The 18731-nt window shown below is 44.0% G+C and overlaps 1 protein-coding gene across 1 annotated transcript; it reads right to left on the reverse strand.

Moving 5' to 3' along the window:
* Positions 1 to 250: 250 nt before the first annotated feature.
* ist1 (IST1 factor associated with ESCRT-III) lies at positions 251 to 13143 on the reverse strand. Its single transcript, XM_084308766.1, has 10 exons — positions 13062 to 13143; positions 11753 to 11851; positions 11360 to 11540; positions 8767 to 8854; positions 8516 to 8599; positions 7784 to 7894; positions 6413 to 6616; positions 5536 to 5646; positions 4684 to 4726; positions 251 to 2380 (listed from the first exon to the last, which is right to left on the reverse strand). The coding sequence occupies exons 2-10, from the start codon at positions 11838 to 11840 to the stop codon at positions 2211 to 2213; spliced, it is 1080 nt and encodes a 359-aa protein (XP_084164892.1). The 5' UTR covers positions 11841 to 11851; positions 13062 to 13143; the 3' UTR covers positions 251 to 2210.
* Between the last annotated feature and the right edge of the window lie 5588 nt (positions 13144 to 18731).

The following is an 18731-nucleotide window of genomic DNA, read 5'->3' on the forward strand; positions in this document are numbered from 1 at the left end:
AAAAACACAACTCATTTAAACATTCTCCTAGCATAAAAACACAACTCATTTAACCATTCTCCTAGCATAAAAACACAACTCATTTAAACATTCTCCTACTATAAACACAACTCATTTAAACATTCTCCTAGCATAAAAACACAACTCATTTAACCATTCTCCTAGCATATAAACACAACTCATTTAAACATTCTCCTAGTATAAAAACACAACTCATTTAACCATTCTCCTAGCATAAAAAAAAAACGAATTTAAACAAGTGCTTTTTAATTGATTTGTTTATAATGAAAAGGAAATCAAAGTGAGATACAGTATACATGAATGTTACACGAATCCGGACTTGAAAGGTAAGACATGTACAGCATGTTCTCCCAATACGGATGGACAAGGCCTCCGATGGGAAAGCGATGGCGACTAAGGCAAACACAGTGTAATGTACATACTGCATATGACACACATGCAGAGATCACACCCGACCTTCATCATCACACAGAGAGAGATCACACGCGACCTTCATCATCATCACACAGGGTCAAGAACAAAGCTTGTACATTCGGGGGAAATAATCAAATCAATCAAAATGACTGTAGGTTACCAAGTGGTTTCATACAGACTGAATATTTGGTCTGCAGCTACTTCATGCACTCTTGCCAAATGTACAGAACGGGTTCCATCATAATGAACAGACAGACAAGTATGTGGCGAAACCAAAACCCACATTCAAAAGAGGAAGGAGAAAAAATAATAAAAAGCTTTATTGGGAGAAAACCATATACAATACAATAACTGCGCCGACACCTGCCTACCACCAAAATCATTTCCGCTGTGCAATTCAAACAATCATTCTTGCAAATAGGTCTATATAGCATTGTATAATATATTACATATTTCCATTTCCCCACAGTAATCAGTTCCAGTTAGTGACCCACGTCGACAACCTCCCTTCCCCTCTGTAACAGATATGTCGTAGAACAACTTTTGATAGGCAGCGCTTCAGGGGGGCTGCATTCACTCTTTTTTAGAAGACATGACAATTAGGCAAAATATTCAGTGAATGTTTTTTACCATAGGGGAGACGGCACTATGGAGTGTGACCTCAGTGAATGCTCTCTAATTGGGCCTCAGAGAGAAATGGAGTGTTGCACTATCTCCCCCGCCCCCCCTATCAATATGTCCCCCGGATACAAGGCTGTGTGTGACTGTGGCTGAGGACTGAATGTGTGCCTTTCTTAACCCAGGAGAGTGTCCGTGCCCCCCGCTCTGGCCCACGGCTATGGTGCCTCACCTAGGAACTCATCTGGGGGAGCAGACCAGGTTTGAATGCCTTACTTACAGACTTCCCATCTGAACTGGCAGGGCCAGGCGGACCGGTTTGACCGGTTAGCAGGCCGGGGTGAGACCGGCGGTGACACAATAACGTGCGGCAAAGGGGAACCAAGGCATGTAAATCTCAACTATCTTCCCGCTCCATGGAAAATGACGAGTGACAACGTTCAGACTGTTAATAAATCAGCTGGTTATTAGTCTAACAAGTAAGTTACAACGGAGAAAGAAAAAAAAGGGGAATACAACCATAACAGAAACTGATTCTAAGATCTGTGGTATTAATTCAAAACAGTAAGAATTGCCATATTTTCCTTAAATAAAAGAAGTCGGGGGCCATAATAATACATCCAAAGTGCTTGTAGAAAAGACCCCCGTTCTGTCACTTCTCGTTAGAAATTATGCTGTTAAAATGCACACTGCCTGCCAATACAGTCACTGTGATTTCTAAAAGATTAAATAGTGTCGAGCGAGCAACAAGCCCCACAACCCTTTAGCGAGAGCTAGCGCCACATTTGTCTGAATGAGGTAAAAGGTTTAACATCTACACGAGATTGGAGTGAGGAAAGAGACACTGTGTAGAATGGGGGGGGGGATCCATTATCTGATTCAGAGCTTTAACCCTTTCACTAGCACACTACAGAAGGTTAACCTTTACAGTGAAAGAAACCTTGGTAGTGAAAGGGTTACCCTTCTGTAGTGTGCTAGTGAAAGGGTCAACCTTCTGTATTGTCGCAGTGAAAGGGTTAACCATTTGGTAGTGAAAGGGTTTTTAAAACATTTCCATTCCCCGGTGTTGGGCTCGTAGAGGCGACGTCGCGCGCGCGCGGGGGGGGGGTAGTAGTGGTGCGCGTACCGAACGAGGGGAGCATTCCGACTAGCGACTCTTAGGTCTTCTTCTTCAGCTCTTCGAAGCGCCGCGACAGGTCGTCGAAGTCGATGTCGTCGGAGGAGGAGGCGGACGGCCCGCCGAAGGACGAGCTGGGGAGCGTGTCGGGCACAGAGGGCAGCTCGGGCAGAGCGTTGTTGTCATAGATCTGAGACGAGGGGCCGGGGCCTGGAGAGAGGGGAGACAGAGGGAGGGGGGGGCCGTCACGGTCCGACTCCTCCTCATCATGTGATACACTCAAAGTTGTCATTTACTAGTAATCCGGAACTATTTTATTGCACTGTAAAAATAATTATTTTATCTATTCTATCCCACTATTTTATTGCACTATTTTACTCTGTCTATTTGATCTTTTTTTTTTTTTTTTTTTTTTTTTACTTTTTCTCCTTATTTTTTTCCCATCCCAATTTCGTGTTTCCAATTCTCCCCTCCCCTGAACGTTGCTCGCATATGCCCCCCACTGGTCGGTTGTAGGGAGGATAGAAGCCTTGCATCACGTGTCCACTCCGGTACAGGAGGAGGCAGCCAGTCGCATCTTTTCACCTGCCAGCGCGGACTCTCATTGGCGAGGTGTAACGTGTGGGAGGCTCACACTACCCCCGCTATTTCCTGTCTCTGCTGTGCAGGCGTCCCCCAACCGACCTGTAGGAGTCGCTGTCCACAACGTCCAGATTACCACCCATCGACTCGGCCCAAGCCGGAGGCAACGCCAACAGCCGGATTCGAACCCGGTGTCTCTTGCGTTGGTGACAAGCGCAATGTCCGCTGCGCCACCCAGCCGCCTTTTGATCTTACTCTGTTTATCAATGTGGCCTGTTCCTAATGTGAAAAACATTTTATGCCCGTCTTTTTTCTGTTGTGAAGCACTTTGAGCTGCAGTTTCTGTATGAAAGGTGCTATACAAATAAAGTTTATTATTATTATTATTATTATTATTACTCCCTTTAACACCAGAGCTGCTCACCATATCTCACTAGATGTTCCCCGTGTTAAAACTTCCTTTGGTTAATCCTCCTTACAATTTGCTGCTCCCAGCAGTTGGAACGAGACGCAAAAGGACACATTGATCCCCCTCGCAACTGTGGAATAATATATTGATTCCCCAACTCTCTCATGTAAAGACATCCCCCAATACATTAATCTCACCCACATTATAATAGAGAAAAGTGATTAACTGTGGAATAATATTACCCTCATGTAAAGACATTCCCCTCCCCTTTCTCCCCAATCCTGTGCCCCCCTCCTCTCCCCAATCCTGTATCCCCCCCCCATTTGACCTATCAAATGGGACCACACACCCCCCCCCTTTTAACTATATAAGTCGCCACCCGAGAACAATCCTGGTCGTCTTTACCTGGGTCATTTCAGCTGATCACCTGGGGAGAGCCCCTCAGCCAGTCTCTCTATGTACTATGTATATTTCTATCTGTTTGGTTAATAAACCTTTGTTATTATCCAAACCTCGGTTGACTGAGAACATTCTTCTTCAGGATATCCACAAATATCCCACACTACTTTTAAGGACTCTATTGCAGAGTTGTTTACACACACACCTGCAACTGTCACGCTGCCGTTTAACTGTAATTTGACTGTTCTGCCTCATGTATTACATACCTTGTCATTTTATTGGGTTGTTTGTTTGATGTGTGTTTTAATTATGTCCCTCACCTCTCTGTCTCTTTTCTATTTTATTACATTTCCTTTCCACGTTACCCTTCGAGAGGCCCTTTTGTCCTCTCGCCAGGCCATCATTGTACATAAGAACTTGTTCTTAACTGACCTGCCTGGTTAAATAAATGTTAAATAAATCAAAATAAAAGATTCAATATGAGATATTATACACACACAACCCAATAAGAAGCTTATAAAAAAGGTTGCTAGGGAAACGGATAGGGTTCATTAGAGCTACTTGGGAGATGCATATATGTGGTCAGATAAATATGCAAACGCCAAACAGAGCAATGGAAGATTAAGCCAGTATGGCTACTGAATGAAATAGATAACATAGACACAGATTACAGTGAACAGGCATCACTATCAGTTCACATGGAAAACCTAGAGAATCATCACTGAAGTTAAAGGAACACGCCAACATTTGGGGAAATTAGCTTACCGTCTTCTCCAGAGAGAGAGACAAGAAGATAGAGACCAGTTTCCTCTCTGTGTGCGTTCAGTAGAAAGCTATCTGGCTGCACGTTAGCCTAGCTTAGCACAATGAATGGAAGCGGACAGTGACGGGGAGCCTAGGCATTGTCCAACTAACACCTCTCCCGAAGGCTAACCGACCATGTCCGCTTCCATTCATTGTGCTAAGCTAGGCTAACGTGCAGCCAGATAGCTTTTTACTGAACGCACAGAGAGAGGAAACTGGTATCTATCTTCTCGTCTCTCTCTGGAGAAGACGGTAAGCTAATTTCCCCAAATCTTGGCGTGTTCCTTTAAGCATGTGACCATTTGAACTTTGAACTCACCCAGGGACTGAGAGGAAACAGAGGATTTCATCATGTCATCAATCTGAAACACACAGACATGTCAGGGCCGTCCCATCCTCATCATGAAAATCGTACTAGTGAACACGTTAGTATTGTAAGTCAAACCATGTGCCGTTTAAAAAAAGTACACGCCGACATTACGGGAAATGCGATTACAGTCTTATCCAGAGTCAAACAAGATAGATAGACGGTAAGTGCATTTCCCATAATATTGCAGTGTTCCTTTTAAAGCAATGTTGAACTTTGGTAGAACCTGTATATAGCCACCACGATATGCAGTCCTCAGCGAATGGAGACAGAGCAGATCTTCATGCTCAAATAAGATTAAAAAAGGCAAATCGTATCATAATCGTGGTTCTGCCAAAGCTCAACACCGCTTCACGTGATTGGTAGTGGGAAAGGTCAGTGAAAGAACTGCACCGAATGCAATGCATTCCTAGGAAATCCATCACCTTCAAGGTTAAGTGGTGAGTCACAAGGAAGGAAGCAAAAACAGGATTCATCTAAACTAGCTCTCATCATACTATACCATCATTATGTGGGGGGGAAAAACATGATGTCCTCCCGAGCATGTGCAGTCTACTCTGTTCTTCGATCTGCGCACCGTGGTTAGTAGGTGGTTAGTAGTAGCCATTAGCAGTTCACACCAGCTACAGTTGTGTATATCTATTCACGCTCTAACACTCCACGACTCTCTAAAAAAAAAAATTGCAGAGGAAAAGGTGAGAGAGATCACAAGCAAACTAAAAACGGACTGCTCTTCCCTGAGTGGTGCCCTGCCCTGTCCGTCAAGTCCGTCTCTCGTCAGCAGCGGGGGGGTGGGTCACTTACAGACTCGTAGGTGGGGGGGCAGCTGGGCAGCTGAGGCGGCCCCCCTCCTCCCATGGGGTCCTGGAAGGCGTTGAAGCCGCCGTAGGTCCCGACGGGGGGGTTGAAGTGGCCCTGGGGGACGACATTTTGGTCAGGCACAAGCAGAGCACTTCACGCTGATCAGCAGGTAATACACACTGATCAATAGTCAATACACACTGATCAGCAGGTACTACACACTGATCAGCAGGTACTAGACACTGATCAGCAGGTACTAGACACTGATCAGCAGGTACTACACACTGATCAGCAGGTACTAGACACTGATCAGCAGGTACTAGACACTGATCAGCAGGTACTAGACACTGATCAGCAGGTACTACACACACACACACTGATCAGCAGGTACTAGACACTGATCAGCAGGTACTAGACACTGATCAGCAGGTACTAGACACTGATCAGCAGGTACTAGACACTGATCAGCAGGTACTACACACTGATCAGCAGGTACTAGACACTGATCAGCAGGTACTAGACACTGATCAGCAGGTACTAGACACTGATCAGCAGGTACTACACACACACACACTGATCAGCAGGTACTAGACACTGATCAGCAGGTACTAGACACTGATCAGCAGGTACTAGACACTGATCAGCAGGTACTACACACACACTGATCAGCAGGTACTAGACACTGATCAGCAGGTACTACACACACACACACTGATCAGCAGGTACTAGACACTGATCAGCAGGTACTACACACACACACACACACTGATCAGCAGGTACTAGACACTGATCAGCAGGTACTACACACACACACACACTGATCAGCAGGTACTACACACACTGTATGGCTGAGGATTTAAAAACAGGCTAAATGTCTTACTGCGCCTTTGGGAGCTGGATAGTTGAAAGCTGATGGCATGTGCATGGGCGTGGGCATAGCACCACCAGGGTAGGTGAACCCACCACCTCCTCCTCCTCCTCCTCCACCACCTCCTCCTCCTCCTCCTCCTCCACCTCCTCCAAACCGCTTGTTGTCGGTGTCCACATCAATCAGGTCCGCCTCCTCGCCGGGACACACCTCGGGCTGTCAGGGGATGAGGGAGGGACGGGGAAAAAAGAAAAAAACAACCAATGCAGTTGCGGGGGAGGCCCTCTGTAATTACATCATCTCACTGGCCACGCCTCGAGCTCTCCAAAAAGAGGTCCGGGGAGATTCCTGCGTCAGGAAGTGGGTCAACTGGGAGCCAATGGGAGCAGTTTGGCATCAATGTGTTTGTTTCTGGGTTCAAATCCCATTGTAATAAATGCTCTACGTTAGGGCTGCGCAATTAATCGGAAAAAAAATCGCGATCTCGATTCATAGACCTGTGCGATCTCATTTCTAAATTGTTGATTTTAGTATTTTTTTTTACTCAAATTATAAAAATTCTTTAATTTTTTTTGTATTTACTTTACTTTTTTTAAATGAATCGTGCAAGAGAATCATGATCTCAATTCTTAGAGAGAAAAATCGTGATTCACATTTTAGCAAGAATCGTGCAGCCCTACTCTATGTGCACAAACACGCGCCTCAGTGGAGGCCCTTTGCCGTTTCTTTCTGCCCCGCTCCGTCCAATAAGATTTAGACCCACAGTCCTGCCCACTCTTTCAGACAGGAATCTCTCCAGGCCTGTGGAGGAGAGACCGAGGTGTGGCTTCACGAGATCAGCGATTACACAAGGTGCCCAAATAAACAGATGGATTCAAAAACATGCATAACTAAAAAAGGGCTGAGAGGGTCGGGCAGAAAAAGACAGAGAAAAGCGTCATTAGATAAGAGAGTGTGCCCGACAGATGGGAAGTACTCTAACATGCACTAATAATTCACCCTGTCCCCCTCCTCCCACACTGTGCAACATCCTACCCCTCAAGTGCAACATCCACAGTGCAATACCCACCCACTACCGTCTGACACTGTGATTGTTATTGTGTATTGTTTTTTTTTTGTATATTGTTGTTATTTTGTATATTGTACAGTATTGGAACATTGTCTTATTGTATAGTATTTTATGTTTCTGTAGAGTATTTTATGTTTCTTGTATAGTATTTAATGTTTCTTGTATAGTATTTTATGTTTCTCTTTTATTACATGTGTGATTTTATTACTGCACTTTAAGTCCCAAATCTCATTGTATGCCAATATGATGACAATAAAGTACAATCTAATCTAATCTAAAGCAGAGAGAAGTCACTGGTCTTAGAGGCTCCTCACCCTGACCATGGCGTCGGGCTCGTACGGCACGTTGTAGTTCTTAGCGATCTCGATCAGGTAGCGCTCCACTAAGATCTTAGGAGGGGCCTCCACGCTCAGTTTGTGCATCAGCTGGAGGGGGAAGAGAAAGGAGGTGACACACATCAGCTGGAGAGGGAAGAGAAAGGAGGTGACACACAGACGCGAGATTCCTAGGCAGAATACTAGGGCCGTCCCTTTGTCTAAAATCGCCCATTTTGGTCCCGTTTGAGTTATTTCCTGGAAGATGATGAGCATGTTTCTGGCATTACAGTAATGTTCACAAATATACTTTCGTCTTTAATAAGAACTAGAATTAAAGAGGTCCTCCTGAATACCATACATTTTTAAGGGAACAATAATGTCTGTTGATTAAATGGACTATTCATATAGTCAACAAAAATCCTATGACTGTGTTGACTAAGACCCCAGCCTTTCTGTGTGGAGTTCTCTCCCTGTGTTCGCGTGGGTTTCCTCCAGGTGCTCCGGTTTCCTCCCCACACCATAAAGACATGCATGGTAGGCAGGGACTACAGATGAAGACTAGCTCATTAGCTAATTCTGGCACATTTACATTGATGTGGAAACTGAACATATTGATTAATGTGCCTGGGAGAGAAAAAAACAACGTACACTTCATTAAATAGAGGACAGCCATACAGAGTACTCATACATAGTTAGACATAGAAGAGAGCCGTTGAAGAAAATGCCTACCCTGTCATTGACGGTGCCGATCTGGTTCGTCCGGCAAAGCTTGCCGTACTCCTTGCTATATTTAGCACACAACTGGTCAGACACCTGGAAGAAGCAGAAGCAGATCAAGCTGTGAACACGTTGGCCAGTGAACATGACCTCTACGTGACAGACAGTAAACCAAGACTGGACTAGTGGGGGCGTAGCCTTCGTTTAGGACTATTATATTATCGGTAGGCCGATAATATCGGACATCCCTAGACTGTACTCACTATCTTGAGCTCGGACACCTCCGACTGCAGACGTGGAGCCGCCCAGATGAGGGTGGAGACGGCCTCCTGCAGGCCGGGGTCCAGCTCCCTGCAGGGAGAGAGAGGGGGGGGGGGGGGGGGTGAGGGGGAAGGATACGGTGAAACATGGAGAGTAAGAGGTGAAAAGTAGGGCTGTACTGAATAGTTCGAAGCTTCGTTCATAATGTTGACATTTGAATTTTAAATCAACATTTTTATTTTATTAAAAATAAAATAAAAATTCTTTTTTTCTGTGTCTATTCATTCTGTTTAAACCAATGGGGGTTTTCTTCACAGTTGCAGATAAAGATTAGGCTACACTAATATTATATTATATGACTAGTCATAAAAATGTAAATAAAACATTTATCATAAATGATGTAGCCTATCTGCATCCGCTTGGCACTCGGCGCTCCATCAAGACGTCACCATCACTTTCGTACCAACCGTGCCCTTATATTGTATTATTTATGTTGACGAAACTGATTTATATTCATTAACACTTTGAATGCCATCCACGAGTTTTCTCGTGTTTACCCCCTGCGGGTTGAATGCCCACTCACGAGAATATTCGTTCGTTCTCTTTTTTTATTTTCATATTTCATCAACCGAGTCTACCGTTGGAAATTCAGCTACCTCAGGCGCTCAGATGTGAAAAAAGCGCCCCCTATCGTCTCCCAGGTGGTAATTCACCCTTTTCTGGGGGAAAAAAACGCACTCCACATTTTACTTCTCACTCACTACCAGCTTCATGCTGGACTCTCAGAGCAGCGGGGAATATGTGTTTTACAGTATACACGGTCGATCAATAAAAGGAGCGATTTTTTCGAATGGCGATCAGGAATTTGGAATAATCCATTTGGATACCATCTGATCTCAGGTAAGGAATCTATGTTACCAGTCTAAGGATAATCAGACCCGTTTTCACGGATATATAAGCTTTTATGTGATTATGTGATATGGCTGTTTGACTATGCGCGCCGTCAGGAAATAGGAGAAGCGATTTTCAGCGCGCGCCACGAGCGTGCATACGTACACATATACTATCGATAATCTAGCGTTTATTTGAAAACGATTCATAAATAGGCCGAAAAATGACAACGTTCTAGAATATTCCAGGAAAAGGCTATTATCAGGGAATCTCTTCTTTTTTCCGTGAAACAGAGTGCTTTTCAGAATGGTAGAACACGGAAATGAACCGATAAAAAAACAATCTGCTAAGACAATGTTGACTGGAAAATGAGTCTTTGATAAGCGACAGGCAGATTAGACACATAGCCATAATTTAAAACATAGATTAGGCGATATTAACGACGCTAACATTGAAGTGGTTCTGGGCATTCAAGGGACTAATAAGGAATTAAGCTTGGGCAGTGAAAGTGTTAAAGAAAGTTGATTTAATAAAAAATATATATTTAAAAACCTAGTTTTCTTTATTAAGCCATAAAATATGACGACAGACATTCGAAGCTTCGTTCGAATACTTCAATAGAAGCTTTGAATGTTAAAAAATGACATTCGGTACAGCCCTAGTGAAAAGGAAGTATTTTGTCTATGGTTCCTTACAGTCTGGATGGGTGGTTTACACATGTTACAATAGACCACTGCACTTCCGCGTTACATTGAGCTCATGGAGGAGAGAGAGCGGGGGGAGAAAATGAATGAATGTGGATGAGAGCCTTGACATTAAGTGGTTGTAGCTACGGCTGTGGGGGCGCTGGAGACATGATCCAATAGACTTTTATACGCCTGAGTCTCCTGAACAAGGAAAGACCCAGTCCCAAGTCGATCTGCACTTTCTCGGCCGAGCTATAGTCACCTTTTCGCACCTACTCCCAAACTACGCATGCGCAGATTGATGAACCTAGACTCTGTGGGCAATCTGCGCATGCGTAGTTCGGGAGTAGGTGCGGAAAAGTGACTATCCCCAGGCCATCAGGATGCTCAATGAACAATAACAAACCATCAATACACCCACACGCACTTTAAATAAACAACACACTGTAGCACCCACTTTAGACACTAACACACTTTATATTTATTTATTGGTAAGGACATTTGCACATCAATCTCATTCCTTATTGCACCTCACCACCACAAGCTAAGCTATACCTCACCATTTCTACACTGTACTGTACCTGCACTGTATATACTTATACTGTATAAAAAGGTATATTGAAAATTGTTGTTGTTTACACTTGTTTACGTACTTGACTTTCTATTTTATACTTATATTATATTATTTTATACTATATTTTTATTATCTAGCACACTCTCAGGAGCAAAACAGAAAGAAGCATTTCGTGCCAAGTATTCTGTATGACAACTGATAAAGAAACAAAAAAAAAACGTAGGCTCTCATCCATATTCATTCATTCAGTCCCCCCGCTCTCTCTCTCCCATGATTTCAGAATCCCGGAAGTGTTGCGGTGGTCTATGCACAAGTAGTACAACAACAACAAGACCAGCCGCATTTCATTGTATACCTGTATGCCGTGACAATTAAAACTCTTGACTTGACTTGACTTGACAATACATCAGTCCACACTGTGGCCACTGTCTCGTGTGCACTCACTTCATAGACTGGATGAGGCCGAAGCGTGCGAGCAGCAGGTCACAGTACAGCTCCAGGATCTCCATGGCCTCCACCAGGTAGTCCTCTCGGATGATGTGTTCCACGCGGATCCGCGCCCGCTCATCCTTCCCCGAGGACAGGTAGTCGGCTATCTCCTTCCTTGCCTTCTGGGCCAGTTCAGCTACGTTCGCGGTCAGCGCATGAGGGAAGAGAGACATCATCAGCATCCATCCATTATTAAGAGGATGGGGACAGACAAATGATGGGTCCTATATTAAACCCATTGACTTCCCGTGGTCAATAAATCGAGGTTGAAGAAATCAATAATGATGACGGAGTAGTAGAGCAAGGTGTAAGTAATAGAGAGTGCACTGTGCCGGAAGGTTGACTCACTTTTCTTTTTCTCCAAGAGTTTGAGTCGATTGATGACCAGCCGGAGGTTAACTCTGAGCCGCTCTGCTTTGAAGCCTCCTCCCAACATGACGAACAGCTCTGTTGATATAATAAGGACATACAGTACTCATTAGTCGTTACCTACTACTACGACTATGGTCCACCGGGAAACATGACAGCATCGAAACCAACATGCGCTGCTTTACATCGTCATGTGTGTGAATGAATGAAAACTTTATTTAACAGATTGCAGAATGGGTACAATACACTCCAGTATGGCTCAATACACACAATTGTTAAGGGGATGCAGACCAGAGAAAGACTTTCGTCTCGTTTACATCATCAGGGTCCCCCATTTTGTCTTGTTTCACCGCCGCTCCTGTGTGAGTCATGTTGTCATGTGAGCCACAACAACATGCCCCATAGCAGCAGACGGCAGAATTCAACATGATGATGACAAGTTTGACAACCAAAACATGACATCTTAGCTTGCCAACTTGCACCAATATTACATGAACGTTACAGACTTGCGAGTATCGATGTCGAACTAACGTCAATAATGTCACCTGATTGATTGATTGAAAACTTTATTTAACAGATTGCAGAATGGGTACAATACAGTACGGCTCAAGTTAATGGGTTGCAGACCAGAGAAAGACGTTCGTCTTGTTTACATCAGGGTCCCCCATTTTCAATTCATCATAACATATATGACATACAGATAGACAGTACTGCTACATCTATACATTTATGACATACCAGAACTACACATATACACGTACTGTTTGTGATACAAAAGGAGTCTGAAAAGAGAGTTTATACATTTGAGGGGAAATAAACTGTACATTCGAGGTGGTGGGGTGATTGATTGAAAACTTTATTAACAGATTGCAGACATCTTATCATATCTTGCTAACTGGCACTAATATTACATCATTATTAACGTTACCTACTTGCGAGTATCGATGTCGAACTAACGTCAATGTCACCTGGATACGAACAACGTTAATTTACCGACTCCAAATTAATGTTTCTCTCTCGCTAGTTAGTTGATCTCTGGTTGTAACGACCTGGTTGTTAGCCGTGGAAGAAGAAACAGAGAGGCTGCCATGAAGCTAGTGGACGTTAGCCTGTGTTAGCTAGCAGCCTAGTTGTTGTTGCTGCTAGCCTTGTCTTTAGGTCGGTGCTACTAGACAACAACGCTAGCTAGTCTGGCTAAACAACTACATACTTGAACACATGAAACAATTGCGGCATGTAGCCCGTGTCTGTATAATCAAATAAATAAACATCTTGACAAACACATTACCTGTTATTATTATCTTCAGCCAAGTAAACAGCGACTTATGGGTTCAGCTGCTGCGCTGCTGCGTTTCTCCTTTCACTTCCGTGTAGCGATCTAACGTGACGTCACGGGGGGTTTTCACAAACCTGTTCAGTGAGTCCAGCCAGTAGATGGCAGCAGTGAGTCCAGCCAGTAGATGGCAGCAGTGAGTCCAGCCAGTAGATGGCAGCAGTCATATATATATATATATATATATATATATATATATATATATATATATATATATATATATATATATATATATATATATATATATATATATATATATATATATGGCAGCAGTGAGTCCAGCCAGTAGATGGCAGCAGTGAGTCCAGCCAGTAGATGGCAGCAGTGAGTGAGTCCACAGCTGGTTCATCATCTTCAAGAATCAAGGTTTATTTGTCACATACATACCACCAGGGCATAATACAGGTGGTCTTGCCCGCATTGATTGAGGAAAATACAATAATAAAATAGGCATAGAAAAAAATAAACATAGAAAAAAAATAGGTAAGACACAAGATATGCATGGTAAAAAAAACACATGCTGAGTTCCTGAGAAACTGGTTCCTATATACAATTTAAACTCTTAATGTGTCTAAACTATACTATTAGTACCTCCTTCCTTTAAAGTGACTTTCTATTTTTATAAAGTGACATTTTGTTCATGTGATAGTTTTAGCGGTTGCCGCATGAGTGTTGTGTGTATGTGCTCATGTGTATTTGTGAGTGGAGAGTTCAGTGTTCTGATGGCCTGGGGGAAGAAGCTGAGCCGGAGTCTCTCTGTTCTTGCAGCGTGTGACCGTAGGCGCTTGCCTGACCGCAGCAGCTTGAATTCATAATCAAATTTAATGTCAACATCAGAGTCAGAATCAGAAAGGTCTTTATTTGCCAAGTAGTTTTCACATACAAGGAATTTGCTTTGGTCGTTTTCGGTGCGACATTAGCGGACAGACATTAACAGACAGATACATAATACAATAAAGAGGTGGAGTGAGAATTATTAACTAAGTTGAGCACAATAGAATATAATAATGAAATGAAATAAAATATAGGCCAGGGTTGTACAACTGTAAATAAAGAGGTTGAATAATATTAAATGGGATATAAACTAAATCAAATACAGCACAATAGAATATAGTACAATAAAGATCAAATAGGAATAGGCCAGGGCTGTGCAATTGGGCAGTTATGTGCAAAGAGTATGAGTCAGTGAAGTATGAACAGGTATGTTTGGTTGTTTATGCAAGTATTTAGTCCAGTAGGGGTGTGTTAATGTAACACAGGGGGGGTCAGTGAGGGTCCCGACTCCCGAGCCTTGTTGATGAGGCTCACTGCAGTTACTCTTTGTTTTCATCATCACTGTCATGACTGAGTAACGAACCAGTTAATTAATTCTGTGACTCCCAGGCCTTGTAATCAGACGTTCCAAAATCTCAGGGTGGCCTGAATCTGAGCAAACCAATCAGATGTGTTTGGCCCGTCAAGCTGTGTTCCTCGGGTCACATTGGAAAACGAATGCTACCATCATGTTACGCTGCTGGCCAGTATGACAACCATACTGTCTTTATACCTTTATCACTGTACATATTGATATTACAACTCTGTACATACATCCGATTGCACGGATACTAACTAGAACTAGAAAATTTGATCACATCACACCAGTTTTGTCCGCCCTACATTGGCTTCCTATCCAAGCCCGCTCTGACTTTAAAGTGCTACTCCTCACCTACAAAATTTTAAATGGGCTTGCACCGCTCTATCTATCTGATCTCATCTCCCGATACTCGCCCGCTCGTGCTCTGCGCTCACAAAATGCGGGGCTTCTATCGACCCCTAGGGTTAAAAAGAAATCCGCCGGCCACAGAGCCTTTGTCTACCGCGCTCCCTACCTGTGGAACAAATTACCTGCCGTCATCAGGGGCGCCTGCTCTGTCGAAGCTTTTAAATCCCTGCTTAAGACTCATCTTTTCTCTCTCTCCTTCAACCTACCTTGATCTCACCTGGTCGGGGACTGACCTTTAGATTAATCTGTGTAGTTTAGTTATGGTACAGGGTACTACATGGTACCACTGGGTAGTTTACTATAGGGTAGTTTAGTTAGGGTACAGGGTACTACATGGTACCACAGAGTACTACTTGGTACTGCATGGCATTACAGGGTACTACATGGCTTACACAGCTCTACATGGCACTACAGGGTACTACATGGCACCACAGGGTACTACATGGCACTACAGGGTACTACAGGATACTACGGGGTACTACATGGCACTATGGGGTACTATAGGGTACTACATGGCACTACGGGGTACTACATGGCACTACAGGGTACTACATGTCTGCTCCTTTGCAGCACCACAAACATGGGAACTCTCTAACTCTTCCCCCCCCCCCCCCCCTCTCCCCCCCCCCCCCCCTCTCCCTCCCCCTTCTCTCTGAGTACCCGTCTCCTGGCGCTGACCAAGGTGATGGATGCCTCGGGGTCTTGGCCAAGCTTGTAGTGACTGCTCTACATGCACCTCCGAGGCATTGGATCAGTTATTCACCGCCGTCTGTCCGTGGTCCTGTCAACTGATTAACAGACTGTTAACAGATTAACAGTCAACGCGGTTTCATTGCTGGGTTAAGTACTTCTATTCTATTCACATAATACGCTTACTTCATATATCTACTCCATTCACATATATGCCTACCACTTGTATCTATTGCTATGTCCGCCTACTACAATCTCATGAGCTGTCTAACGCCTGTCCCGTCTCCCTGTCTTCCTATGACTTGCTGTCCTGGAGTGTTGACCGGAGTGTTGGACGTCCCGTGACGAAGGCCGGGAGATTGCGACCCCCTCTGCGTGCCCCCCTGTCTTCGGAGGTTTCGTAGTGGTGACCGGAGTGCCGGATGTCCCGCGATGATGTCAGGGAGTTCGCGACCCTCTCTGTGCCACCCCCCCTTCCCCCTGTCTCCGGCTGTCCCTGTGCAACGACCGGAGTGCTGAATGTCCCGTGACTAAGACGGGGAGGACGTGACCCTCTTGCGCCGCCCCTGTGCTTCAAATAGATCCGCTATCAACTCTATCTTTAATTTTTCAAAATGTACAGTTGCTATTGCATGCACTCATCTGTGTTTCACTACACACATGAGTGCATGCTTACCAACTGTCCGTCTGCAACACTACTATCACCGACATCTAAGAAGGGAGATCCCCCCTTGAACGGCCCTTCTAAGGTTTCTCTCCTCCACATTGCCTGTGGAGCTTTTTTCCCTATTGTTAGGTTTTAGTGAGTTTTTCCTTACCTTCGCGTGGGGTATGTCTGGGAGTGCTTGCATTCTTTCATTTATTTGCATTCATCTAAAAAATGTTTGGACCCTATGGTGTTCTTGTTCTGTTCTTGACTTATTGTTATGTTGTCTTCTTAACTTGTTTAAAGAAGACCTGTACGGCCCATGGGGACATTAACGTGTGTTGTCGGGCCCTATAAATAAATTTGATTTGATTTGATTTGATTAGCACTACACCCAGTAGTACTGATTTATATATTTTATACGCAGTTGAATCACCTGTACATTGTATATTACTGTTGCACTTTACCATTACATTTGCACTCTGGTTGGATGCCAGACTTCTTTTCATTGTACTGTATCTGTGCTGCATGATGACAGAAAATCAAATCGAATGTTCATTATCGTAAAGTACCCATGTAAGATCACTGTCGCTCATTTCTCAGAAATAGCCTATCCCACCTTTAAGTAACCAGGGTTGAAATCGCCTATCCCACCTTTAAGTAACCAGGGTTGAAATCGCCTATCCCACCTTTAAGTAACCAGGGTTGAAATGCCCAAATCTCTCTCCAGACATGAAAATGTTTGGTAAAAAACATCAGCCTTGGCCCCTCTGTAAACTACTCACTCCTGTACCACTGTCTCTCATCACCAGCCTGATGCATGTTCAGATACCTTTGCATTTCATATCTGCGCAGTACGCCAATATAATGTAGATGGCTTGCAGTCTGATGAGTAGAAATGATCGTTGTAGTAACATATAGCACCTGCTGAAGCCTAAAAATGCTTTTCTTTACCAGACTTACAAAAAAAGCTAGAGATGTTTCTAAACAGCTCAATGTTCCTGAAGGTGGCTCGTTAGCAGTCCTCGTGAAAACCAGCTGAATTAATCCAGCTGTATCTAGACATTCCTTAGTAAGGACCATACCAGTCTTTTTGACCCGTGTGTCCAAGTAATTCTGACCTTGATATAAAAACCAATATGTCCTTTTTCCCCCATAAACCATAAACATTTGACAGTTATTTTCTGCCGAGTCACTACTGCCATTGGCTTCAAGTGTATCTGAAAACACGTGTCTTAAACACCGTATCAACCGAGGAAAGCCTCCACGTTGGACTACAATGCCACGATGCTAACATCAAAAGCTTTTCAATAATAATAATAATAATAATAATAAATCAAATTTATATAGCGCCTTTCATAGAACCCAAGGTCGCTTTACAATCAGGACAAAAAATAGGGCAAGGAAAGTAGGGGGGGAGGGGGAAGAGGGGATTTCGGGAAAGTAGGGGATAATGGACCTAATTTAATCTAAAACTAACTGATGGGGAAAGCCTTGGTGAAGAGGTGTGTTTTAGAGCGGATTTGAAGGTGTCCAGGGTTGGGGCGTTGCGGATTTCGGGAAATAAATGCTCCTCAGATGTCCCCGTGGCATTTTGGTTAGCTGCCGTGACCTCCATGGGATTATGTGGTGTTTTAAGGCCCCGTTTAGACGAAAACGCTATCAGGTGAATCCGCAAAAATATTTTTTCGGATGTGCCTTTCGTTTATACGGAAACAGCGTTTTTACGGGGGTAAACCGCAAAAAAGTGAGACCACCTTCCAGGGTGGAATTCCTAGAAACGATAAACCTTTGCGCTCTCATCTAAACTGTCAAACCGCATAAAACGATGACGAAAGGGTTGTCAAGGCTCTCGTCGCGCGTACTGCTTACATCACAGGCATGCGTCAGTAGCCTAGAAGCGTAAACAAAGCATGTCTGATTCTATCCATGGCGATCACCTGAAGGCTACATTGGCAGTACTTTTAAATACACAAGAAGCTGTCCCGCGGCGTGACTGGACCCACTGTCTGTGAGTGACTCTGCTTTGGTCCAATCACATTCCCCACCCACAGTCTGCGAATCAGAGGCAGAGTAGGGCGGGTCTTCACAGCACGTCATGTGACATATGCGCCAATCGTGTGACAGCGGGGCTCCGTTGTCTCGAGTCGTTACAGCCTCGTCTGCACGGAGAATTCCATCCCAAAACGCTCGTCTAAACGCAAAATTAAAAGTGAAACCGTAAGACGACTTGCGGTTTCTGTTCAGACTCTCTCCGTCTAAACGTAGCCCAAGACACACTTTCAGACACAATGGAAGGCTATAGCAGTGGGAAATGCTCAGAAAATAACTCTAATGGTAAAAGATTAAGCAAAAACGCCACCTTGCTTTTTGTATGACGGCAAGAATGACTTGGAATCCAGACGTCAAAAGGACTATGGAAAAAATCGTCAAGTGTTCCTCAAATGGAAGACGTCTTTTACAAATTCATCTCCTCTCAGAACCTACTCGAGGAGAATTGTTCCTTCCTTCACAAGAATACTTCAAA

The sequence above is a fragment of the Notolepis coatsorum genome (genome assembly GCF_963971535.1).
Source record: "Notolepis coatsorum genome assembly, chromosome: 2".
NCBI lineage: Eukaryota > Metazoa > Chordata > Actinopteri > Aulopiformes > Paralepididae > Notolepis > Notolepis coatsorum.

What these genes read in the sequence shown, in the direction of transcription:
- ist1 (XM_084308766.1), bottom strand. Translation starts at nt 11,840, where the DNA reads ATGTTGGGAGGAGGCTTCAAAGCAGAGCGGCTCAGAGTTAACCTCCGG. An exon ending in AGCCCGACGCCATGGTCAGG is followed by an intron (nt 6,617 to 7,783) that starts GTGAGGAGCCTC and finishes ATCCCCTGACAG; the next exon opens with CCCGAGGTGTGTCCCGGCGA. An exon ending in ATCCAGCTCCCAAAGGCGCA is followed by an intron (nt 5,647 to 6,412) that starts GTAAGACATTTA and finishes GTCGTCCCCCAG; the next exon opens with GGCCACTTCAACCCCCCCGT.